This window comes from Oncorhynchus keta, chromosome 5 (assembly GCF_023373465.1).
Source record: "Oncorhynchus keta strain PuntledgeMale-10-30-2019 chromosome 5, Oket_V2, whole genome shotgun sequence".
NCBI classification, from domain to species: Eukaryota; Metazoa; Chordata; class Actinopteri; order Salmoniformes; family Salmonidae; genus Oncorhynchus; species Oncorhynchus keta.
The window spans coordinates 14,711,563-14,738,481 of NC_068425.1; the positions used below are offsets into that span (position 1 = coordinate 14,711,563).

General features: G+C 41.8%; 2 protein-coding genes across 52 annotated transcripts; one reads left to right on the plus strand and one right to left on the minus strand.

The window, feature by feature from the left end:
• Positions 1-3,650: 3,650 nt before the first annotated feature.
• Positions 3,651-9,630, plus strand: mpg (N-methylpurine DNA glycosylase). Of its 2 annotated transcripts, none has more exons than XM_035761548.2 (3): positions 3,651-4,216; positions 8,694-8,898; positions 9,251-9,630. In XM_035761548.2, exons 1-3 carry the CDS (start codon positions 3,992-3,994, stop codon positions 9,628-9,630), a joined length of 810 nt encoding a protein of 269 aa, XP_035617441.1. In that variant the 5' UTR covers positions 3,651-3,991. The 2 variants fall into 2 exon arrangements, with proteins under 2 accessions (XP_035617441.1, XP_035617442.1); XM_035761549.2 differs by having other exon boundaries at positions 3,652-4,069.
• Positions 8,649-24,355, minus strand: nprl3 (NPR3-like, GATOR1 complex subunit). 50 transcript variants are annotated; one of them, XR_008136517.1, is made up of 16 exons: positions 23,817-24,355; positions 23,647-23,716; positions 21,607-21,645; positions 20,601-20,733; positions 17,413-17,487; positions 15,729-15,882; positions 15,381-15,462; positions 15,148-15,285; positions 14,199-14,355; positions 13,366-13,472; positions 12,851-12,980; positions 12,254-12,446; positions 11,815-12,007; positions 11,124-11,291; positions 10,728-10,844; positions 8,649-10,688 (listed from the first exon to the last, which is right to left on the minus strand). XR_008136517.1 is itself a non-coding variant. In XM_052518785.1 (16 exons), exons 1-14 carry the CDS (start codon positions 24,013-24,015, stop codon positions 11,126-11,128), a joined length of 1,836 nt encoding a protein of 611 aa, XP_052374745.1. In that variant the 5' UTR covers positions 24,016-24,355; the 3' UTR covers positions 8,649-10,846; positions 10,884-10,922; positions 11,124-11,125. The 50 variants fall into 50 exon arrangements, 9 of the variants coding, with proteins under 9 accessions (XP_052374745.1, XP_052374746.1, XP_052374743.1 ...); XR_008136535.1 differs by having other exon boundaries at positions 8,649-10,690; positions 10,767-10,844; positions 11,044-11,291; XR_008136534.1 differs by having other exon boundaries at positions 8,649-10,768; positions 10,806-10,846; positions 11,044-11,291.
• Between the last annotated feature and the right edge of the window lie 2,564 nt (positions 24,356-26,919).

The window sequence follows — 26,919 nt, forward strand, 5'->3', positions numbered from 1 at the left end:
GGAGTGGCAACAGACCAAAACTAGAGAGAAAGGCTAACCTTAATATGAGGAAATATATAATAAAGAACATACACTGCTAGTCCAAGATCACTTATCTCCCATAATTTGATCAGCTGCGATATGGGCTAGCATAAATAAACCCAGTCCTTAAGGCCACACATCTCCACATCTCCCAGTCTATCAGCCTCACAACAGATGATAGGCCTGACAGTTGACTGACAGCTGGTTTAAATGGACTTGTTTTCTAGGAGGTGCAGTAACCGCCTTCAGCTCAGGGTCTTCTCTCCCTCTTCTCCAGATTTATCCTAGCAGCCTGGTGCTTGGTAACAGACTGCGACCACTTCCTTCTCCCTTAATTGCAAGAGGCCTGCCTTGGAAAGGCTTCAGAGGGGCCTGTCATTGAGCCATGGGATACAGACTCCAACATGTTCCCCTCTACTCCTGTGTTCCTGTGCTGGTTCAGAGCAGCTGAGCAGGCTGTCTTTGGGGAGCAGGAGGAGAAGGCGGTAGACCAGGTGGCTTGGAGCACGTCTGGCTGGTGCTGATGACAGAACCGTACAGCAGGGAGAGGCAAGGGGGACCAACCCCAAAGTCTGTCAAACCCATCAGAGTTACTAACCATCACACAATGTTAGGCCAACCTGGCCAACCTGGGGCCCACTCTCATCCTGCAAAGTTAAGTCCTAGAAGAATGTGAAAGCCAAAACGGGAGTGGAAAGTGACCCTGCATCATAATACTAAAGCACAACATCTTTCTCAAATCATATGCTGTTTCTATTTTCTACAATTGTTGTTATTGCAGGCAGTTTCAGTGAGTAAAACTGAAAGTGGGAGGTAGGGTGAAAGTAGAATGAATTTCTTCCCTGTACTGGAACTCATGGGCCTGCACCAAACATTTTATGGGGCTAATCATAGAATTACATATAAAACCCCTATTAAATTCAATAGGATCTCTGTGGGCCTATTCATAAAGATTAATAATTTAAAATGTATTACCTTTATTGTGACATAAACACAACCAGTCTGATTGTCAAATAATCACTTCAAAGGGCTCATTTACTAGACTACCAGCGTACGTTCATTCACTTGCAACATATTTCCAGCATCCAAAACAGAGGTGAAAGGAAAGAGACATCTGTTACATAAAACACCAAAAAGTGTAATGACATTTGGTGATTGTCATTAGGCCAGAGTTTATGCGTCCACTGCTGTCCGTGTATGTCTCGGTGTCGGCCACTCATCTTAGCCTTGCCAAAATGTCAGTGTTCTCGTCGAACCACATTGCATTTTGGAGCGTAGGCCATAAGCTACCTCACGTTTTCAAGTCCATTCCCTCATTTTTCATGCCTCTGACTTCCGTGATTTAAAAAAAGGGGTGTAACAGCATACAGTTTTGTTGACATTTTTTTTTACTTATGTGATAGGCTCATGTTTTAGCAGTATGGTGTACCCCCACTATTTATTCTGCTGGGACGCTGTACCGGACTGTACCGCCTGACTATGAAGCACCATGGCACATTCAAAAATAATAGCTCATTTCATATCACTACCTCTGAAAGACCTCCTAAACTATTGTGTCACAAAAAAAAAACATTTTAAACACAAGGATAATGGACAGACTGCTGTACTGTACTTTATTCCCAGTGTGCCATGCTGTGTTCACGCTCGTGTCACATTCTGTTATAGATGGCCAGACTGGCACATGGATCAACACAGCCTGGGGCCAAGCTGCCTGGTGCAGACAGTCCTCTTCCTGGGCACGGGCGGGCAGGCACGAGGACATCAAAACTATTTATATCCATTTATATCCACTTATTAGACCAGCACTATTTTCCTAATGAAGATGTGTCAAATGATAAGGCAGAAAGAGGAAAGAGTGGACCCAGATCTACTTTATGCAGTACGAAATGCCCCTTGGAGATTGAACACTTGTTCCAACCTTCAGGGAACCACTCTAGCCCTTGATATTGATGGATGAATGCCAGAGGAGCAGTGATTATTCAAACTACTTTGTAGAATGTTTGTTGCTGTACTTAGTTGTTTTTTGGGGGATAAAAAAAACAACTATTGAGATGACCCAGTTGAGTGAATTATGCCATTTTTTTGCAGTAAAGCATGTAATTGTATAAATATATCTTGGCACCAGGCTGAGTATACATTGACTGTACAAAACATTAAGGACACCTGCTCTTTCCATGAGATCAACTGACAAGGTGAATCGAGATGAAAGCTATTATCCCTTATTGATGTCACTTGTTAAATCCAATTCAAATCAGTGTAGATGAAGGGGATGAGACAGGTTAAAGAAGGATGTTTAAGCCTTGAGACAATTGAAACATGGATTGTGTATGTGTGCCATTCAGAGGGTGAATGGGCAAGACAAAATATTTAAGTGCTTTTGAACAGATATGGTAGTAGGTGCTACTGGTTTGTGTCAAGAACTGAACATGTGTGGATGGGGGTATAACTCAATATTATGAAGGTTTTCTTAATGTTTTGTAATGTTTAGATTGAGATAATTCAAACAACTCAAACTGAGAGTAGCAAAGTGAAATGCCATCTCCAGTGAACCATCCAGATGCTCTAAACGTGTGCAATGTGAAGTGAAATCCATGGAATTTGTTTAACAAACCACAAAAAAATGTTTGGCATGGGTCAATAACTATGAATGTTATGAACGTAACCAGACAAAGGCCATTACCTTATCAGGATCAGCTAACAGACATATTCTCATTCAGCCATGGCCAAGACAAAATATTCATAAAATAACAGGAAGCTGACACAATCTGATGTCACTGTGAATCCATCCCCCCAGTCACCTTCTTTGAGTCTAGCTGGCAGTCCAAGCAACACAGCTGGAAAGTATTCACTGTGAACAAAGAGAAATTGTGAAGGGAAACTCAACACTCATCCTAGGTTTACACAAAGGTCTAGTCACTAATTTGAAACATCCCCTATAGGTCCCCTGTAAATGGCTGATCTGCTGTGCCTGTAAGCATAGATTTACAATGTATAATTGCACAACCACTTGTTAATGTAGCTCGGTTAGCCTAAATAGTTATTTTCTTTTGTGAGTTGCTGTAAGAACAAAATAGAAAATAATGAAGTAGAATGAGAAAAATGGGAAATTATAATATATTTCCCCCCACCATTCAATCATATAATTTACTTCACGTAAATTAAATTCTCTATGTAAAAGAGCACATTTTATAAGTACATTTTGTGATTGAATTTGTTCATCTGATGTGTGTGGTCCCTTTAAGAGGAGTCAAAAGAAAATGCTGCATTTATAACCATGTGGGAAGCTGGTATTTACCACGCTGGTAAAAATCCAGTTGGACGAACCTACAACTGGTAATTACTAGTGGTAAACTCGTGTACCATCTCCGAGCTCCGATTTCTCACACATGCTGAACTCTGACGTCAAATATTAAGGAAATGGTCTCAATAACAGCATTTTCGGCAGTAAAATGCATCAACAAAACAGTATTTATAGAAAGCAATCTTTTCATGTGTTTTTTTAACACTATAATTTGTTTGCGAGCATGATAGCTGTACATTTTTGTCGATGGTCTCAACAAGTTCAAAGCACGTGAATGCACCGAACTCGTTTTTACGACTTCACAACTAGTAATTACCACCTTCCCACTTAGTTGTCAACGCAGCAGAAGTCCCAGCATCCCAAGCGATACAGCTAGCAAGCCAAACCGGCTTTTGACAAATATTTCCTATAACAAATCATTTGTGGGTGCAAAACCAATTTCAGATTAATACATAGGAAACGGGCGTTATTGATGTTGCATACTGAATAGGTCTGTATGTTCTGGCTAACATAAATGTGCCACAACAACCCTAAATCGTTGCAACAAAACAAAAATACTAACTCAGCTAGCTAATGTTTTTAGCCTTAGTTCACAGACGAACACGTTAGTTATAAGTTCTCTGGCTAGGTAGCTATTTTACCCGATTACAAGCTCGGGTACATCAAGCAATGTCAGGACGAAAGAGGACGCAAATATCCGTACCTGAGTCCGAGGACCAAGTAAAAAAGGGCGTGTCACTGAGACAGGTGAGGTCTACAGACCATGAGAGTGGTGATGTTAAACCAGGGACAGTGAAGAGTCAGTACTTCTCCAAGGAGGGGGACCCTCAAAGGCTTGGAGAAGAGTTCTTCAACCAGCCCTGTATAAGTTTGGCTAAAGCATTCCTAGGCAAGGTACGTTCCCTAGAATCAAACATCATTGTAACCCAAACCGCTGTTGAAATACCCTTGATCAGATATAGATTATAACACAGTAGCTAGGCCTATGACTAGGGCAGTCCTCGTGATGGGAAGGGGGCTCTCTGTGGACTAATGTCTACCCGTGATATAGCTACAGATTGTTACACCAGATAATGTGATTGAACTTGTTTTGCTCCATGAAGTAATCCAACATTATGTACGCTACCATCTTGTCTATTTCAAGTCTTTTCTCATTGATCGAGACTGGTGGGTGTCCCCCCAAGGTGCTCATGTCATGAAGGACAGACACCTGTCTCGATCAATGAGAGAAGACTTGAAATAGACAAGATGGTAGAGTACATATTGTTGGATTACTTCATGGAACACAAATGGAAAAACAAAAGTGATTATCTGGTGTAACAATCTGTAGTCACCTCAAAGGATTATTGTTGCAACTAAGAGTTGGAAAGGTCATCTATTTTAATCCTGAACAGAAACACTGCTTGCATTCAAACGACCAGCAAATTTCAAAGCCAGGAAGTGCTTGGTATGCAGAGTTACTATTAATAATCATAGCCATGACTCCTTTGCACTTCGCTTCTTTTTAAGCCCTCCAGTGGCTGAATCCTGTGCATGTTTATGTTTAATTAAGCTATGTCTGGACCAGTTTACAGGAAGGCTGTAATAAAAAGTATGAAAGCCATTATCATGTGGCAAGGCTTCCGGGCTGGTTGTTAATTGTCAGAGAAGCTTGGTTCCTCCCGGTGTGATCATGCATTCCACCAGCCTCTGCCTCAGAACACTGTGTGGTTTGTGAACAGTTCTTTGCTCAATGCTGAAATAATTTCTCTCCTCAATGGTGACTTCTTTCAATGGCACTGAAAGAAACCCTCTGACTCTGAGTAGTTGGTGCTGACTGAGATCCAAACAACTGATGGGAGAGGACTTATCTTGTTTTCCTTCTCACATTAACCTCATTTTATACTACTTTGTCCCCCCCAGCAACACCTATACTAAATGCCTTCTCAATGGAGTCTCATGGCCTCTGTTGATTTTGTATTTATTATGGATCCCCATAAGCTGCTGCCAAAGCAGCAGCTACTCTTCCTGGGGTCCAGCAAAATTAAGGCAGTTTATACCATTTTAAAACATTGCAATACATTCAGATTTTACAACATGCTGTGCATCCTCAGACCCCTACTCCACCAATACCACATATCTACAGTACTAAATCCATGTGTACAGTGGGGCAAAACAAGTATTTATTTAGTCAGCCACCAATTGTGCAATTTCTCCCAGTTAAAAAGATGAGGCCTGTACTTTTCATCATAGGTACACTTCAACTATCACAGACAAAATGAAAAGAAAAAAAATCCAGAAAATCACATTGTAGGATTTTTAATGAATTTATTTTCAAATTATGGTGGAAAATAAGTATTTGGTCAATAACAAAAGTTTCTCAATACTTTGTTATATACCCTTTGTTGGCAATGACAGAGGTCAAATGTTTTCTGTAAGTCTTCACAGGGTTTTCACACACTGTTGCTGGTATTTTGGCCCATTCCTCCATGCAGATCTCCTCTAGTAAAGTGGTGTTTTGGGGCTGTTGCTGGGCAACACGGACTTTCAACTCCCTCCAAAGATTTTCTATGGGGTTGAGATCTGGAGACTGGCTAGGCCACTCCAGGACCTTGAAATGCTTCTTACGAAGCCACCCCTTCGTTGCCCGGGTGGTGTGTTTGGGATCATTGTCATGCTGAAAGACCCAGCCACATTTCATCTTCAATGCCCTTGCTGATGGAAGGTGGTTTTCACTCAAAATCTGACGATACATGGCCCATTCATTCTTTCCTTTACACAGATCAGTCGTCCTGGTCCCTTTGCAGAAAAACAGCCCCAAAGCATGATGTTTCCACCACCATGCTTCACAGTAGGTATGGTAAGTTTGGATGCCAAACACGACGAGTTGAGTTTTTAGTTATATTTTGATTTCATCTGACCATATGACATTCTCCCAATCTTCTTCTGGATCATCCAAATGCTCTCTAGCAAACTTCAGACGGGCCTGGACATGTACTGGCTTAAGCAGGGGGACACGTCTAACACTGCAGGATTTGAGTCCCTGGCGGCGTAGTGTGTTACTGATGTAGGCTTTGTTACTTTGGTCCCAGCTCTCTGCAGGTCCCCGCATGTGGTTCTGGGATTTTTGCTCATGTGTTCTTGTGATCTTTTTGACCCCACGGGGTGAGATATATATATTATATATATTATCTTGCGTAGAGCCCCAGATCGAGGGAGATTATCAGTGGTATTGTATGTCTTCCATTTCCTAATAATTGCTCCCACAGTTGATTTCTTCAAACCAAGCTGCTTACCTATTGCAGATTCAGTCTTCCCAGCCTGGTGCAGGTCTACAATTTTGTTTCTGGTGTCCTTTGACAGCTCTTTGGTCTTGGCCATAGTGGAGTTTGGAGTGTGACTGTTTGAGGTTGTGGACAGGTGTCTTTTATACTGATAACAAGTTCAAACAGGTGCCATTAATATAGGTAACGAGTGGAGGACCGAGGAGCCTCTTAAAGAAGAAGTTACAGGTCTGTGAGAGCCAGAAATCTTGCTTGTTTGTAGGTGACCAAATACTTATTTTCCACCATAATTTGCAAATAAATTCATTAAAAATCCTACAATGTTATTTTCTGGATTTTATTTTCTCATTTTGTCTGTCATAATTGAAGTGTACCTATGATGAAAATTACAGGCCTCTCTCATCTTTTTAAGTGGGAGGACTTGCACAATTGGTGGCTGACTAAATACTTTTTTGCCCCACTGTATGTATAGTGTGTATATTATTTTGTGTGTATGCATGTGTCTGTGCCAATGTTTGTGTTGCTTCACAGTCCTGCTGTTCCATAAGTTTTTTTTTTAAAAATCTGTTTTTGAAATTGAATTGTACTGCTTGCGTCAGTTACTTGATGTGGAATAGAGTTCCATGTAATCATGGCTCTATGTAGTACTGTGTACCTCCCATAGTCTGTTCTGGACTTGGGGACTGTGAAGAGACCTCTTGTGCCATGTCTTGTGGGGTATGCATGGGTGTCCGAGCTGTGTGCCAGTAGTTTAGACAGACAGTTCGGTGCATTCAACATGTCAATACCTCTCATAAATAAAAGTAGTGATGAAGTCAATCTTTCAGCCAGGAGAGATTGACATGCATATTATTAATATTAGCTCTCTGTGTACATCCAAGGGCCAGCTGTGCTGTCCTGTTCTGAGCCAATTGCAATTTTTTTGTGGCACCTGACCACTCGACTGAACAGTAGTCAAAGTGCGACAAAACTAGGGCCTGTAGGACCTGCCTTATTGTGTTAAGAAGGCAGAGCATCGCTTTATTATTATTATTCTCCCCATCTTAGCTACTACTGCATCAATATGTTTTCACTATGGTATTTTACAATCTAGTTTTACTCCAAGCAGTTTAGTCATCTCAACTTGCTCAATTTACACATTATTTATGACAATATTTAGTTGAGGTTTAGGGTTTAGTGGGTGTTTTGTTCCAAATACAATGCTTTTAGTTTTAGAAATATTTAGGGCTAACATTCCTTGCCACCCACTCTGAAACTAACTGCAGCTCTTTGTTGAGTGTTGCAGTCATTTCAGTCGCTGTAGTAGCTGACGTGTATAGTGTTGAGTCATCCGCATACATAGACACTCTGGCTTTACTCAGTCAGTGGCATGTTGTTATTAAAAATTCCTGAATCTAACGGGATTATATTTGATAGGCTTCCATTAAGACAACTCTTTATCCACATTATAGCAGGGGGTGTAAAGCCATAACACATACGCTTTTCCAGCAGCAGACTATGATCGATAATGTCAAAAGCTGCACTAAAATCTAACAAGACAGCCCCCACAATCATTTTATCAAATTCTCTCATTTGTGTTGGTGCTGGGCTTGTTGAGTGTCCATCCCTATAAGCATGCTGAAATTCTGTTTACTGTAAAATACAATTTTTTCCCAGAACTTTACTTAGGGTTGGTAACAGGCTGATTGATTGGCTATTTGAGCCAGTAAAGGGGCCGCTCTCTAATAGGTTTAAATTGAAGATGTGGCAATATCATCTGCTATTATCATCAGTCATTTTCCATCTAGATTGGCAGACCCTGGTGGCTTGTCATTGTTGATAGACAATCATTTTTTTCACTTCTTGAGTTGATGAGTTGAATGACGTAGATAAATGTGGTGGGAAAATGTGTGTTGTTTCTGTGTTCCTGTAACAACATTGGAGTCCAGCTAGCGGTTGCACAGCCATTGGCACACATACACCATCAGCAGGGCTTATTATGACTCCACACATGTAGTCTAGTTCTCTTCACAGACAACAATAGATCAAGTTCCTACTGAAGACATACCCACTGAGGACACACATGAAGGAAAGTCTTTATTTAGGCCATCCCTTGTTTGTGCTGCAAGGTATTGGTGCGTCGGAGTGCGGATGGCACTGAGCTGAGAGGGAGGGTGGTGGAGACTGAGGCCTACCTGGGAGGAGAGGACAAGGCCTCTCACTCTGCTGGGGGAAAATGCACTGAGAGGAACACAGCGATGTTTATGAAACCCGGCACCATCTATGTGTACCCCATCTACGGCATCTACCTCTGCATGAATGTTTCCAGTCAAGGTAAGACCATACAACAAAACAGTACAACAGCCAGGCTTACCCTGAAGGCAGTGGAACAAACCACCAGTAATAAACCAAACTGCCATTAAAACCACACGCAGTAAAGTTCAGTGTGTTGGCCTTATCTGTAGGAAAATCACCTCATTAGAGACTAAGTAGTGTTGCATCTCCCAGGCTCTCCCATGTTACTTTCATTAGGCCATAGTTCTCTTTTTTTCAACTGTTTCTCATTATTGAAGACATATTATATGTTGCACCATGTTATTATCCATTCATTCACACTGGAGAAAAAGGGCAAAGGAAGGAGACAGTATGGCTCTACTCTATCGTTCCCTGTGTGTGTTCTCTCTAGGGGAGGGTGCTGCCGTGCTTCTGCGGGCTCTGGAGCCTCTACATGGCTTGCCTCTAATGAGGCAGCTGCGGACAGCCAGGCGGAGAGAGGGGGCCCGGCCCCTGAAGGACAAGGAGCTATGCAATGGTCCCTCAAAGCTGTGCCAAGCCCTGGACATACCACGCTGCTTCGACCGGAGAGACCTAGCCTCAGAGCCAGAGGTGTGGCTAGAGAGGGACCCCCAGATAGGACCGCAAGAGCCAGGCGTCAGGGAGGTGGTCTCAGCAAGCCGGATCGGCATTGACTCTCATGGGGAATGGGCCACCAAACCCCTGCGCTTCTATCTGCGTGGTCACCACTGTGTGAGTGTAGTGGACAAACAGGCAGAGACAGAGAGTTGAAATTGGGAATATTTGGGGAATTGTATCAAACCATGATGAGTACATAACCTTTTTTCTTAACTATAACCAGCTTTTTACAGACAATGCTAGAGCAAGTGAAAACTTGTCAGCTATGAGCTATTTCAGTAATTTGGTCTAACTATAGGAAAATCATTGCAAAAGACCCAAAGCCAAAAATGTTTGCTCCGAGGGGAATCCAGACTCAATAGATACACACATTGTTGCACAAACACAAATCCCACAGATATGGAATATGCCATATTTGTATGCTACAAATGATTAAACTACATTCCAAACATCTGTAAAATATTTGATCTAGCCTCCCCTCCCTGCTGTCAAAGCAACTAGAATTTCCATTCCAGTCATTCTCAATCTTCCACCTGTTTTTTAATAAAAGTCCTTGCTTGAAAAGTTATTTTGTAATCATTGATTTCACAGATGTTTGGAACGTCGTGCTCCTTCTCTCAAAGCAGAAACAGCATGTCTGATGTTTAGCATCTTTTCATTCTTTCCCTCCCACTGAGACCCCTGGGGGAGACATCCTTGCCTGCAGCCTGGAATGAGCATTGGGGTTGTTTTCCTACATTGTGTTTGTTGGAGATGATTTATCACTTTTGGGAATCCCCCAAATGGAAAGGCTCAAGTGGAGTACAATGTTTAAACTGCCCAATTTATAGGTGTCACTAAAGCTCTTCACACACTGTTATTCAATCACGTAGTATTGAAAACAAGGCATTGAATGTAAAACATCTAAGAGACAAAGGGACAAATTAAATCATCTAAAAGCTACATACATTTACTCACATTCCCCCAAGCAGAGCAGACAGTTATGCTTTTTTAAATCAGTATATTTTTCTGGTGCATTGATAGATGAGTACAGTATATTAGTTACCTCAAATTGCAATATTATCCAGTTGGCTGAAAGCAGCAAGCACCATAATAAGGCCTTTGTACAGCAGCAGTCTGTATCATTCTGTCTGTCTGGTATTTCAGAAAGGGTCCTTCATCTCATGACAGACCTCCACTCCAGAGGAGAGTGGAAGAGGGAGATGACAGACCTCTACTCCAGAGGAGAGTGGAAGAGGGAGATAACAGACCTCTACTCCAGAGGAGAGTGGAAGAGGGAGATGACAGACCTCTACTCCAGAGGAGAGTGGAAGAGGGAGATGACAGACCTCTACTCCAGAGGAGAGTGGAAGAGGGAGATGACAGACCTCTACTCCAGAGGAGAGTGGAAGAGGGAGATGACAGACCTCTACTCCAGAGGAGAGTGGAAGAGGGAGATGACAGACCTCTCTACTCCAGAGGAGAGTGGAAGAGGGAGATGACAGACCTCTACTCCAGAGGAGAGTGGAAGAGGGAGATGACAGACCTCTCTACTCCAGAGGAGAGTCAAAGAGGGAGATGACAGACCTCTACTCCAGAGGAGAGTGGAAGAGGGAGATGACAGACTTCTCTACTCCAGATGAGACTGGAAGAGTGAGATGACAGACCTCTACTCCAGAGGAGACTGGAAGAGGGAGATGACAGGATCCTCATGGTTGGTGACCACCAGAACACTTCTGAATTTGTCAAAGAGGGTCTTTAGCTGAGAGCGCCTCATGTTTTCATTATACATGATCTCCTCCAGGTGATGGTGCCCTCGGAAGTAGTGCAGCAGCCTGGAAGGAACATCACACGAGAGGCAGAGAAATTAGACTAAAGCAAATTCTCCACCAAATCATTAGCTGAGTAAATCTAGCATGAAGCAGCACTTGTTAGAGCCAGTAATCACATTAGTGCATCCTGCACACTATGCAGTCACGCTATTGATTCACTGCTTAGGGCTTTGGCGGTTTCCTTCAAGCTTTTTATCACTATTGCTACACAACCGAAAAATAACATTCTCTTTCCCATATATTCTTACATGACGACAGGATGAGAAAAATATTTTTTCAAAATGTTGTTACATTTTTTAAACAAAAATCCTTTCATTCTCCACAAGACCAAGCTGACAGATGTATGTTTGTTCTGAAGATATACGAGTCACAAGAACCTCCAGCCCAGGTCCTTCAAAACGACCCAGCCCACCTGTCATACTGGCTGTTACACAATAGAGGGCGCCATTACGCCACTGTCCACAGCCACTGAAATACAGTAGCCCACCTTGGTGCCAACTAGTAAAGGGCAGGGGACATACTTTACCTGGCAAACATGCGCAGGTCTTCAGGGCTCTGTGCAGCCGGGATGTTGAGGATGACCTGACGCTCGTGCTCTGTCAGGCTGGCCAGTAACGTCTCGGTCATCCTCCTGTTTAGTGGAGAGTCTCCACCAGGAAGCAGTTCTGCACTGGAGTTATCCATACTGGGACTGGTCAGGGTCATGTCATCACTGCTGGCTACAGAGAGAGAGAGTGAGGGGTGGAGAGAATGAGTGAGACAGACATTGATTGAGGAGGAGGAATGACAGACAGGGGTTGATGATTAGCTGACTAGAGGCACAACTGTAGCAGGTAACCCTATTGAACAGATTAACCAGGTACGGTAGTATATTAAAACATACTCTATCATACAAATAGAGCGTACTTCATCAACACTTCACACCCAGAGTGCAAGACAGCTAGTTGAAGGGGCAGTTCACATACTTGGGGATCCGAAGCTGAGTGCGCTGGGCGTGCTGAGGCTGCGGCCCCCCACCCGGGCCACCAGAGGGAGCTCCTCGTCCCGCAGCAGACCTGACTCCTCCTCACTGGGGGGCACCAGCAGACACACGTAGGTATGGAGCTGGATCAGCAGGCGCCGCTGGAGCATCCACACCACCATCTGGATCAGCTGGGCCTGGCCAGAGGTGGAGGGGAAAGGAGAAGGGACACACTGGGTTAGAGGCACCACCCAAAGAAAATAACTGAACACGTGGAACTGGAAGAAGCGTCACCCTGTAACTGGGCGCATCTCTTTCAGACAGACAGGTTCCAACCTGGCCCAAAATAGAGCCAAGAAATAGCTGTGTGTTCTGGTCCTGTTCCCATGAAAAATACATGTTGAGAAGGATGGAGTTGATGTGATGTCTTTTATTATTTATCATCTTCGCTTAGAGAGCTCGGCCAAACCAGGATGGGTCTGGGAGAGAGCCCAGACGCTCTTTCTGCTTCAAACATCAGAATTTCTGATTATATGCTGAGTAGCTTTCTGGAAGCTATCTTTTAATCAAAACGAGCGTGTGTATTTCCTAATAGACCTACCTCTTGCACAGATGCATCCAGTGGGTTCCTAAACTCAGACAGTGAGAGCGGCAGGGAGAACTTAGCCAGCATGGAAGGCAGGTCATGACCTGGGAACTGCTGGCCAAACGCCTCAGCCAATGGAGAGTACCTATGCAAGAAGAAGGAGATGGTGATTTCTTACTTCTTCATATTGTACCCGGTACAAATTTTCAAGCAGGAGAGAATCCTTTCAGTCTACAGTACAAAATACAGACGGACACAGTGGCCCAAAGGAAATCTAATTCAGTCAACAAAAATCACATTTTGTTATAGATTCACCATCCAATCATTAGGTCATAAGCCAATCATAATTCAACATTAGCGCCCTGATGCTCATGATGAGTTTATTATGTTGGTATAAAATGGATGTACAGATTACAGTGTCTGGTTCATTAGTTTAGCCACCTCTCAATACACACCCTGTTAATGAGGCATGGAAGGAATGAGAGAAAGGGAGCACGAGGCTGTTCAAACACTCACACACAGATACTCACAGGCTGATGTTGGCGTGTGGGGACAGCATGTAGACATTGTTCTCACACAGAGGGTACACTATGATGGCTTTTCCCCAGTACACCAGGTGAGCAGCAATCTGGAAGATCTGCACACACAACGAACAGAAGCAAACATGTAACTGTGAAAATGCATTATTGGGCATGGACAGAACCTGTCTATTGAAATGAAATATTACTGAAGAGAAAGAAGATTCATCATTTACTCCACTAGATGGCAGTATGAGAACAGCAACATGACACCAACACCATGGTGTGACATTGAGGACAGTTTGTAATGACTTGCTATTCTTTTTATTGACAATTCTTTATACTGCAGCATGTTAGTGTTCAGCAACTTACAATTAAATATAGTCCCCTGTTGAAAAGTGGGCTGATGTCAACTAAACCTGGCTACAAATTTAGGGTATTTACTATTTAGGGTATTTCAATTGCTTTCAAATACATTTGGAAGTAAGTATTTATATTTCATTTTTAAAGACAAGTAGTTGAATATTGGAACATATTTGGAAATACACTTTGGAAAGTATTTAAAAATACTAAAATACACTGACTCAAATACAGTCCTATGCATTTAACCCAGGCATTTGAAAATAATATTTGAAATTAGTATTTGAAAATCCGTTCAAATAATAGTAGGCTATTTATAGGAAATTATTTTAAATATATTTACATACTTCCAATAAGTATTTTATTCAGCCACATTATTTGAAAATACTCAAATACACAGAAAATAAGTACTAAAATAATCAAATCAAATACCCATGTATTTGAACCCGAGGCTGGTGTCACTGATACAAGGTGCTCCTACCAACCTGTAGCAGGTTCAGGTCTGCATCCTGTGCCAGCTGCTGCAGGTTCTTGACTGCAGAGCAGGTCTTAATGAGGCGCACCAGAGCAGGAGAGCAGTCCAAAGGCAGCTGGGCCAGCAGAGCCTTCTCACTGTCCAGCAACAGCAGAGCATGATACGGCCTGGGGGACAACAACACATACATTTAACACAGAGCCCATGTTAATGACTAATTATCACTAGTTACATTCTATATAGTCCATGAAGTGTATGGAAATACACTTAGTGCCCCTTCATTGGGCGTGGCAGGTAGCCTAGTGGTTAGAGCGTTGGATTTGTAACTGAAAGGTTGCAAGATCGAATCCCCGAGCTGACAAGGTACAAATCTGTCGTTCTGCCCCTGAACAGGCAGTTAACCCACTGTCCCTAGGCCGTCATTGAAAATAAGAATTTGTTCTTAACTGACTTGCCTAGTTAAATTAAGGTAAATTAAATTGCTAGAAATGTACTCATTTTTTTCTTGGAAAATACTCATAATATATAGCTATTATTATAGCTTATATTTAAGTTTCAATGCATGTTTTACTAAGGGAAAATTGGACTTGTAGTATTTTGAGATGAAGACGCTGTAACATTGCTCTGACTAAACATAAGCATGTGAAAGGCAGAAGAAGTAAATAAAGAATGCCATTAGGTGGCGCTGTGGCCTACAGGAAATTATTGGTGGAGCTGCTCACCAGATGCAGTTAATTGTTCCACATAAAGAAGCAGGCCACAAGAGATAACTCTTACCACAAAGACTTCTCTCTCACAGCCTCGGTATATAATTACTGTAAAACGGTCCATAATACAATCAGATCAACCTAATGTCCACATACAATGAAAGCCTACAAAGTTCTGCCGTCAGTTACAACTTGTAACCCACACGTGTACAAACGGTGTTCAGTAGCTCACAAACTCACACACATACACACCTTATGGCCTTGAGGCTACGCTCCAGAGCCTCTGGGGGTATGTGGTTGCCCCCTACCCGGTGGATCTTGTGAGGTAAACAGAAGCTCACCTCCAGCCAGTTGTTGATATGGAGCCTCACCACCCCTGTTGTACACAGGCTAGAAACACAACACAGGCTCTATTATTACACCTGCACTGTAAGAACAAAGAAACTATCCACAAATACATGATTTTGTAGGGTGTTTTTACAAACCTGTCATATGCCTCCTTCAAGTCCCTGGCAAGCTTGCATTTAGGAAGGATTTGTCTGAATGGTGACTGAGGGCTACCATCAGCTAAGAACGAAAACACAGAAAATCAAGTCACATAAATTGACCTCTCCATGACATTGTAAATCCATGTCGCGTGAAGACTTTGACAGACACCTCTCATCCCCATCTTCTTTGGGACAATATGGAGAGGAAAATATATGCATTGTTCTGTAAAATGCTGTCAGAGTAAAGTAGGTACTTCATGGTATATGGTACTTAATGGAGGGTACTTTTTGGTACTAGACTCAAGCACTGAGTGGTGTGTTTTGGGTATGTAGTATGTGACTCACTCTCGGTCATGTTGGTGACCTCGTCCTGCACGGCCAGCATCAGCTTGGCCTCTCTGGTGAGGTACTGGCAGCGGCGCTCCTCGTGCTGCAGGGCGATGGCGATACGCCGGGACAGGTTGTGCATGCAGCTGATGACTGACGGGTCGGCGTTGGCCTGTAAGGGGCGCAGGGAGATAGAGACGGCATTATGAGACACTGGTGCAAAGCAACTGGAACACTGGCCACACTTCAACACTTGGTTAAAGGGATACTTCGAGATTGTGGCAATTAAGGCTCTTTATCTAACTCCCCATAGTCAGATGAACTCGTCGATACCATTTTTTATGTCTCTGCGTCCAGTATGAAGCAAGGAAAAGGTTGTGTCGTGAGCCAATTCTTACTAGCATTAGGACTGGAAGTGTATAGACTTCCAGTCATTGCGCTAACACTAGGTAGCAACTTCCTTCAAACTGCACGTAGAGACATAAAAATGGTATCCACGAGTTCATCAGACTCTGGGGAGGTAGATAACGGGCCTAAATTGACAAAATATCCCTTTAATTTTTACTACTAAAATGTACTTTATTATTAGCTTGTAGATGATTATAAATCTGTAATAGTTATAACACTTTGGTTGAAATTGTGAGCATCTACTAAATTATTACATTGTAATTGTAACAAATAGGGAATCTATGGTCCGTAAGTCAGTAACCCAAGATATCGGTTTGTTTACATCACTAGATCTGAGTATTAGCAGCATTGCTGACTGCAAAACATGTTGACTTTAAAATATTGTAATCTCTAACTTCAAAACAGCAATATTAGCAGCATAATCCATTTAGAGGTTCAATAATAACTATTTTATTTTATTATTGACTGGTAAAATGACCCTCGTTCCAAACTGCTCATTTAGAAAAACATGTGCATACTACACAAAAATAATATCAGATATTTTATAAATACATGCATGTCAAATTTTATTTTTGCAGTTAAATAATTTTGGGTGAACCCGAGATTGAGTGACATTACTGGCACTCAATTACAAAAAAATGAATCAATGAATCAATAAAGTATTTAAACAAATTACTCATATTTCAAAATAAAAACCAAACAAGTCAAAAGGGCAGGACATAATTTTCTGCATTCTCATGTTAGGTGCAGAGCCATAGAAAATTCCAGTGAGTGACAGGCTGGGTGGGTTGCTGGGCAGATATGAGGTTAGAACATGACTGTGCAAATTCCGCCCAGTCTCAGCTGTGCAGGGCTAGGCAGCCTCCAGTGAATCAGCAGTCTGCCAGGCTGAGTCATGCCCAGGGGAGGGTAGTGCCATGCCGGGTAGAGTGATTAAACAGAGCCCAATGCTCCCGCCCAGCTCTCACCCTTCTTTCCACCACAGATAGACCCCATGCTGGAATGTTATCACCCCGAGAGACCCATCCCTTTCTGAGAAAGCACTCTCCCTGACCTGGCCTCACCCACCCAAATTACCAGCTGATTTATTTAATTTATTTAGAGAAAATGTATTTATCACCAATGAATGTGGTGTTTGTAAAATAAGCACATAATGTGGAAAACATTTAGCTAATCCAAACCTGAGTATTAGCACTTATTCATCAAATTAAGAGGAATATTATTGACATGACAATAATTATATTCAAGAGGAAAGAGAAAGCTATTTATGGAAAATAAAAATTAACGTTCTTACCCTCAGAGCAAACACAACACTGAACAGGATCATGGTGGGCATCTCCCTCTTAGGTGAGGGGTCTGTCTTGGACACCTGGACAGAAAGAAATAAGATAATAAATATAATAGATGTTCTAAATCACTCTGACTATGATCAATGGCTTTGCACACCACTATTTAAATCATAATCAATTTAAATCATAATAATTGCTATTGTATGTATTGAAATGTATAAAACAACACAGTGAAAACATTCATGTTAGTCCTGTGACAAAGTTATAGAATAAACAGCTGTAAATGTCTCCTTTTATTCATGCCTTTTATACTGGTATTTTCAACATCTTATTTACAAAAATACATAAATATATAATTGCACTTTTTAAAGCTTGGTTTATTACAGTAGGTATTCAATTAAGCTTTTAAATAACATTCTATGAGAGCCATAGCTCATGAATTGTTGGTATAATTTCTGAAAAGGGCCATTTTGTAAGGATACTGACATACAGCTCAGGCTCGGTTTTTAGGGGATCACACTGATGAGAAATTGCCATTTGGATAAAATCAACAGCATACAAATCACATGGATTAAATAAGTCTTTATGGAAAGCAAATTATTCACTGCACCAGTTGAGTAATTTGTTATCAGGTTCATCATGACACTAATTTCAACCCTCCAATAGACTGCATGTAGTCCAGTGAATTGAATAGTACCCATCATCAACCTACTTAGGTTAGATACGTTTTAGTTACGTTACAAACCATTTCAATATTTGCCTAGAATTTCACTCCAAATGATTTCTCCACCCCTTATATTCAACTATTCTATCTTACTTCTGTAAATTGTCAAATAATTATTGTGAAACACTGAGGTGTAAGGCACTTCTTCCACTAGATGGAGCGAGGGACCTGAATTCAGTCTCAGAGTGGAATTAGAAGTCAAAGGAGAATTGCTGTTTCAGATTGAGGGGAGAAGAACTGCCCTCTCTCATTGAAGCCACAAAGTTCAAAGCCGACCGCAGTACTGCAGAAATTGTTTGCAGAAAATAGTGATTGGGAAAATGTAGTGATTGGAAAAATGTCGATCTTCATGGTCAATCTTCGTGTAAATAAATGAAAATATTATAAGACAAGCATGGTACCAATAATTGCTTCTATTACACCAGATGTATGTCCTTGAACTGATTATTTTAAAACCAAAAGGTTGCTGGTCCCAATCCCCGAGTCAACTAGGTAAAAAAACCTATCAATGTGCCTTTGAGCAGGGCACTTAACCCGATGCAATCTCAACCACACTGCACACTGCCCTAACCCATCTGGACAAGAGGAATACCTATGTGAGAATGCTTTTCATCGACTACATCTCAGCATTTAACACCATAGTACCCTCCAAACTCGTCATCAAGCTAGAGACCCTGGGTCTCGACCCCGCCCTGTGCAACTGGGTACTGGACTTCCTGACGGGCCGCCCCCAGGTGGTGAGGGTAGGTAACAAAATCTCCACCCCGCTGATCCTCAACACTGGGGCCCCACAAGGGTGCGTTCTGAGCGTTCTGAGCTCTCTCCTGTACTCCCTGTTAAACCCACGACTGCGTGGCCACGCACGCCTCCAACTCAATCATCAAGTTTGCGGACGACACAACAGTGGTAGGCTTGATTACCAACAACGACGAGACGGCCTACAGGGAGGAGGTGAGGGCCCTCGGAGTGTGGTGTCAGGAAAATAACCTCACACTCAACGTCAACAAAACTAAGGAGATTATTGTGGACTTCAGGAAACAGCAGAGGGAACACCCCCCTATCCACATCGATGGAACAGTAGTGGAGAGGGTAGCAAGTTTTAAGTTCCTCGGCGTACATCATCACAGACAAACTGAATTGGTCCACTCACACTGACAGCGTCGTGAAGAAGGCGCAGCAGCGCCTCTTCAACCTCAGGAGGCTGAAGAAATTCGGCTTGTCACCAAAAGCACTCACAAACTTCTACAGAGGCACAATCGAGAGCATCCTGTCGGGCTGTATCACCGCTTGGTACGGCAACTGCTCCGCCCACAACCGTAAGGCTCTCCAGAGGGTAGTGAGGTCTGCACAACGCATCACCGGGGGCAAACTACCTGCCCTCCAGGTACCACCCGATGTCACAGGAAGGCCATAAAGATCATCAAGGACAACAACCACCTGAGCCACTGCCTGTTCATCCCGCTATCATCCAGAAGGCGAGGTCAGTACAGGTGCATCAAAGCTGGGACCGAGAGACTGAAAAACAGCTTCTATCTCAAGGCCATCAGACTGTTAAACAGCCACCACTAACATTGAGTGGCTGCTGCCAACACACTGACTCAACTCCAGCCACTTTAATAATGGGAATTGATGGGAAATTATGTAAAATATATCACTAGCCACTTTAAACAATGCTACTTAATATAATGTTTACATACCCTACATTATTCATCTCATATGTCTACGTATATACTGTACTCTATATCATCTACTGCATCTTTATGTAATACATGTATCACTAGCCACTTTAAACTATGCCACTTTGTTTACATACTCATCTCATATGTATATACTGTACTCGATACCATCTACTGCATCTTGCCTATGCCGTTCTGTACCATCACTCATTCATATATATTTATGTACATATTCTTTATCCCTTTACACTTGTGTGTATAAGGTAGTAGTTTTGGAATTGTTAGTTAGATTACTCGTTGGTTATTACTGCATTGTCGGAACTAGAAGCACAAGCATTTCGCTACACTCGCATTAACATCTGCTAACCATGTGTATGTGACAAATAAAATTGGATTTTATTTATTTAGCTGCTCCTGTAAATCGCTCTGCAGAAGAGCATCTACTGAATGACTAATGAAAGCCTGCAGTACCCCGGTAGGCCTTCAACTTGATATAATCACTGAGAGGGGGCAGCATGGAGCTAGCCTGCAACGTCACTTTCTGGAGTAGCTCAAACTGCGCATGTTATGTATCCATGAGTCACCATATTAACCAACTTCCTTGGCTTCAAATGTGCTATTGAGTCTTCACAAAGGGATGAATTGTGTCACGTGACTGATGGCTTTGTCCATCCATTCATATACAGTCATTGTTCAGATATCATGGTACTGCTGGACTGACTGACAGAGAATCTCTGCGGGTGAATGTGTAATTATGCTCAGGCCATCACAAATTCACAAAAAAGTATCTTACCTGAATGGTGTGAGGATGCTGGAGGAGGGTGGGGTGCCCAACGAAACGCACATTGTCTATCTTCAGCTCAAACTTCTTCCCACACATATCAGACTTGGTGGCCAAGATAGTGGCGAGGATAATGTCAGAGAACCTTATTGGAGAAAGAGGAGAAAAAGACCTAAGTAAACCAGCTGAGAGTAGAGCATGAAGGGAGGAGAGCAACAAGATATCTGAGAAAGTGCCAATTATATCTAATTCGGTTTTATTGTCTTTGTTTTATTATTTAGTCCATCAACCTATAATGGTAGCCATAGTGTGACTATGGATAGGAGGATTAGGTTAATCACATGGATCAGCCTGCAACCTGATTGATGGATCACAGTTTGAGAGGAGCTGGTGTAAATAGTACTTGGAGAGGAGAGACGACAGTGAATAAGCCCCCTCTGGCAGAGAAGGTGAGGGCTTTGTAAAGGGGAGGTGAGAGACTCATGCTGGTTTACATAGCTCATGCTGCAGGCTGGCCCCATCATCAAATACAAATTATATCATCATTATCAGGAGCTATTATTCCACCAGAAAACCCAAAAAGGGACAGATTGTAATCCAATCTTAATCATGACTATGTTTTTTGTTCTGAGAAATACGTTATTATGGCTCTGCTTGGTTTAGCCATGTTGAAGAAGTCTATGTATCTATTCAGAATTGATTTCCCAACAATCAAATATCATCAGATGAAGTGGATTCCAACGCTGAATGAACTGAAGAATCTACGTTGCTGGTTTTGGAGCAATCATTTAACAAGGCTTAATTGAAATGCAGGATTTACCAAGATAGACCAGTGAATCATTCCATCTGTAATAATTCAACAGGAATTGCAGAGATTAAGGTTGGCGTAGGTATATATATATATATATATATATATATATATATATATATATGCAAGACAAAACAGGAAGGAAGGAGTGAATAAAGACATGTGTGTTGTAAACAAAAGAAAGGTGGTTTTAGAATGACTTGGTCTTACCCTGCTACCAACTGTTCATCAGTTAACGGAGTTTGTTCTCTGAAATGGGAGTAGGGCCAGAAAAAAAAGAAAACGCAAACAAAAGGAAAAAAATGCAGCAGACAATTGGACAGAATGCATAACAGAAGGACATCACAAACAAAAGCTAAACAAGATTACCACTTGAGAGTGACTTGAATAAATATTTAAAAAGCTAATTGATCTCATTTTTGTACCAAAGACTTGATTACAGAAAATGTTGTAACGCTTCACGATGCATTGCTCTTGTCCTGGAGTACAAATGCTATAATTAACCCAGTAACAATGTTATGAACATGTTATTACAAAGTAATTTAACATTTGCTTTGTAATTACATAGTAGTCAACATTCGTTTTTTTTGTTAGTGGACTCAACTACATTAAAATGCAACAACAAAGAAATAACTGAGTAACAACAAGTTACTAGAGTAATTACCATGTTAATATCATAGATGGGTTGAAATAGGTAAAGAGTAAGCCTAACTTGATGTAAATAGGTCTGTAGCTTTTATTGGGTAACTATCAACTGTAGCCATGTGTATTTTTGTTAATTTTTTGCTTTTAAATTAAATGAGTCACTGAAATATATATATATATATATATATATATTTTTTTTTTAAATGCTGTATCTTGTGGCCACTATTTTACATGCCAGTAATTTCTTATAATCTGAATGTCACTTGAAAATTTAAACGCAAACATTTTAAAAGCCCACATGTTAAACAAAAGGCACTGATGTGACAAGGTTAAAAAGCTCATGTAATCTATCCATTTATTTGACACACATATAGAGTGACTATCATAATCACATATTCCAAACAACAGATAAGGGGTGTATTGCCATGAACCCATGCTGTAATATCACAGACAAATATGCAAGAGGGCACAATACAACCCTAGCCGTCTTGGGTGCCAGCCAATAGGACCCTAGCCAACACACATGCCGCAATTGTTTTAATCAAATGTTGACAAATTTTGTTCTGATATGAACATATCCAAAACTTGACTGCTTAACAAAACGTATGATGAATATGCTGAAGCCAATCACACTGGTGCAGTTTCACACAGTCCCCTACCCCATTCATAAATGCTAACTACTTTAGCACATATTGATGATAGTATCTTCTGACTAGGGGAGTTTTGTTGAGAGCCCAAACACTTGCTCACTTGCATTAACACTTGCATTAACAAGCATTAAGAAGCATTGCCTGAGGTACTATATTGGAAACATAAGGAATGTATCTTTCATATCAGTGAGAAATACTTTTAATGTTTTTTTTAAAGTTACTACACACCTTATAGGGTTAGTGTTCCCACACGGCCATATCTCCATGTTACAGAGCTTGTTGATGGAAGACATTGGCCGCCACCTGTGAAAATTGGCTATCTAGCGTGCTCCGAACACCTGTGTGTAAGATAACTGAGGAGGAAGTGTAGTTCATAAACTGGGGGCGCACAAAGTGTATGGATCTGTGTAAAACTACTAAAGTAAGTGTATCTATTTTATTTAAAATATGATTTCTCGCTGACATGAAAGATAGGGAGTCAATCACCACCTTCCGGAGACACCTGAAACCCCACCTCTTTAAGGAATACCTAGGATAGGATAAGTAATCCTTCTCACCCCCCCCCCCTAAAAGATTTAGATGCACTATTGTAAAGTGGCTGTTCCACTGGATGTCATAAGGTGAATGCACCAATTTGTAAGTCGCTCTGGATAAGAGCGTCTGCTAAATGACTTAAATGTAAATGTAAATGTAATAGGGGGCATATCAGCATACGTTTCGAAAACCGCTTCGAAAGCGATGATTATTGACGTTTTTAAACCTTAAAACACAGCATCGGAATTGTAGTTTACACCGAGTCAAATGCGGGCGAATGCAATGGCTGAAAATCCTACATACGGAGAAGGGTTTCGAAAGCTAACAGTCCCCATTCAAAGGGATGTTGTTTATTTCCCCGTCGTGATATAGGCCTAAACATGGATACATTATGTAGGTGACGTAATATGATGACCAATACCTTGAATCTCCATCTGGGTCTTCAAGAACATCTCCTGTAGTGTTCAATGCATATGGACTTCGCTGTTTTGCTGTTGGGCAAAAACATCAGATTAGAAGATTTGTTTACCAAATCTTACATATCACACCACATAGCAAGCTAACGTCACACACACATGAAGGACTACTTACTCGTGAGTGATGATGTGCAATCTGAAACCTGTTGAAATGGGTACCTAAAGAGCAATTTGTTCCCTCGGCTACCCGAAGTAACCAAAATTACACTGATAGGGCTTGTCTTTTCACCACATTTGAAGAACCTATTTTCAGACTGTTTATACATAGATTTTCGCTCGCCTTGTAAATCAAATGAAGATGAATGAATGTACATATTTTAACGTCGAGTTTGCAAATTGTTTGTCAATTAATATTTAACAATACTGTAGCTAGTCACATGGTTATAAGAAACGTAGTTGCCAGACTTTCCAATTTTTTACAAATATAACTTTAGCTAGCTCCGAGCTAACTAGCTTATGCTAGCTAAGAAATGTTTAGGGTTAACGTTAGCTATCGAAGCACCATTAGCTACATTGATTAACTACTTAACAAAACTCGGTAATATACTGGCGACAATATATTTGAATACTTATATAATTCTGTTAGATGTGTTGTTTCTCTACTCCAGCTCAGCGCTGCCTTCCAATGTTGTGTGTTACACTGATATGTGATGTTGACCGTAAAAATAGTTCCGCTAGTGGGGTGGGACATTTACATGTGAGATTATCGGTCGATTCTAAAACAAATACCCTGTTGTAAAAACTCGCATTTTACCAGTTAATATCATCACTGTTATTTTTCACATTCAGTAGCAATGCATCTGTACCGTAGCCTCGAGAGCCAGCATGATCACGTGAGGCTAATACAACTGGAAAGCATAGAGCAGGGGTTCTTAAACGTTATCACCTAAAGACCCAAATAAAACATAACATCACATTTTATTGGTTTCATACACATATTTAGCAGATGTTATTGCGGGTGCAGCGAAATGCTTGAGTTCCTAGCTCCAACAGTCCATTGGTATCTAACAATTCACAATTCACAACAATACACAAATCTAAAAAAATAATGGAATGGAATGGAATTAAGAAATATATAAATATTAGGATGAGCAATGTTGGAGTGGCATTGACTAAAATACAGTAGAATAGAATACAGTATATAAATATGAGATGAGTAAAGCAGTATGTAAACATTATTAAAGTGACTAGTGTTCCATTACTAAAGTGGCCATTGATTCCATGTCTATGTATATAGGATAGAAGCCTCTAAATTGCAGGGTTCAGTAACTGGGTGGTAGCCAGCTAGTGATGGCTATTTAACAGTCTGATGGTCTTGAGATGGAAGCTGTTTTTCAGTCTCTCGGTCCCAGCTTTGGTGCACCTGTTCTGTTCTGGTTCAGGTGGTTAATGTCATTGATGATCTTTTTGGCCTTCCTGTGACATTGGGTGCAGTAGGTGTCCTGGAGGGCAGGCATTGTGCCTCCGGTGATGCGTTGGGCAGACCGCACCACCCTCTGGAGAGCCCTGCGGTTGTGGGCGGTGCAGTTGATACAGCCCGACAGTTTGCTCTCAATTGTGCATCTGCAAAAGTATCTGAGGGTATTAGGAGCCAAGCCACATTTCTTCAGCCTGTTGAGGTTGAAGAGGTGCTGTTGCACCTTCTTCACCAATCTGTCTGTGTGGGAGGACCATTTTAGATTGTCAGTGATGTGTACGCCGAGGAACTTGAACCTTTCCACATTCTCCACTGCGGTCCCATCGATGTGGATGGGGGCGTGCTTCCTCTGCTGTTTCCTGAAGTCCACAATCAGCTATCAGTTATTTTCCTGGCACCACGCTGCTAGGGCCCTCACCTCCTCCCTTTCGTCATTGTTGATGATTTGTTGTGTCATCTGCAAACTTGATGATTGAGTTGGAGGCATGTGTGGCCACACAGTCATGAGTGAACGGGGAGTACAGGAGGGGTCTGAGCACGCACCCTTGTGGTGCCCCTGTGTTGAGGATCAGCAAAGTGGTGGTGTTGTTTCCTACCTTCACCACCCGGAGGTGACCCATCAGGAGGTCCAACACCCAGTTGCACAGGGCAAGGTTCCAGACCCAGGGCCCTGAGCTTAATGATGAGCTTGGAGGGTACTATGGTGTTGAGCTATAGTCAATGAACTGACGTAGGCATTCCTCTTGTCCAGATGGGATAGGGCAGTGGCAGTGCGATGGCGATTGCATCGTCTGTGGATCTTTTGGGCCGGTCAGCAAATTGAAGTGGGTCTAGGGTGTCAGGTAAGGTAAGGTAGAGGTCATATGATCCTTATCTAATCTCTCAAAGCACTTCATGTGCGGCGATAGTCATTTAGTTCAGTTACCTTTGCTTTCTTGGGTACAGGAACAATGGTGGACATATTGAAGCAAGTGAGGACAGCAGACTGGGATAGGGAGAGATTGAATATGTCCCTAAACACTCCATCCAGCTGGTCTGCGCATGCTCTGAGGACATGTCTAGGGACGTCGTCTGGCCCCTTGCGAGGTGCGAGGTTTAACACGCTTAAATGTCTTACTCACGTTGGCCACGGAGAAGGAGAGCCCACAGTCCTTGGTAGTAGTCTGCGTCGTTGGCACTGTGTTATCCTCAAAGCAGACAAAGAAGGTGTTTACCTTGTCCAGAAGCAGGACGTCGGTGTCCGCGACATGGCTGGTTTTCCCTTTGTAGTCCGTGATTGTCTGTAGACCCTGCCATATACAGTGGGGCAAAAAAAGTATTTAGTCAGCCACCAATTGTGCAAGTTCTCCCACTTAAAAAGATGAGAGAGGCCTGTAATTTTCATCATAGGTAAACTTCAACTATGACAGACAAAATGAGAAAAGAAATCCAGAAAATCACATTGTAGGATTTTTAATGAATTTATTTGCAAATTATGGTGGATAATAAGTTTTTGGTCACCTACAAACAAGCAAGATTTCTGGCTCTCACAGACCTGTAACTTCTTCTTTAAAAGGCTCCTCTGTCCTCCACTCATTACCTGTATTAATGGCACCTGTTTGAACTTGTTATCAGTATAAAAGACACCTGTCCACAACCTCAAACAGTCACACTCCAATCTCCACTACGGCCAAGACCAAAGAACTGTCAAAGGACACCAGAAACAAAATTGTAGACCTGTACCAGGCTGGGAAGACTGAATCTGCAATAGGTAAGCAGCTTTGTTTGAAGAAATCAACTGTGGGAGCAATTATTAGGAAAT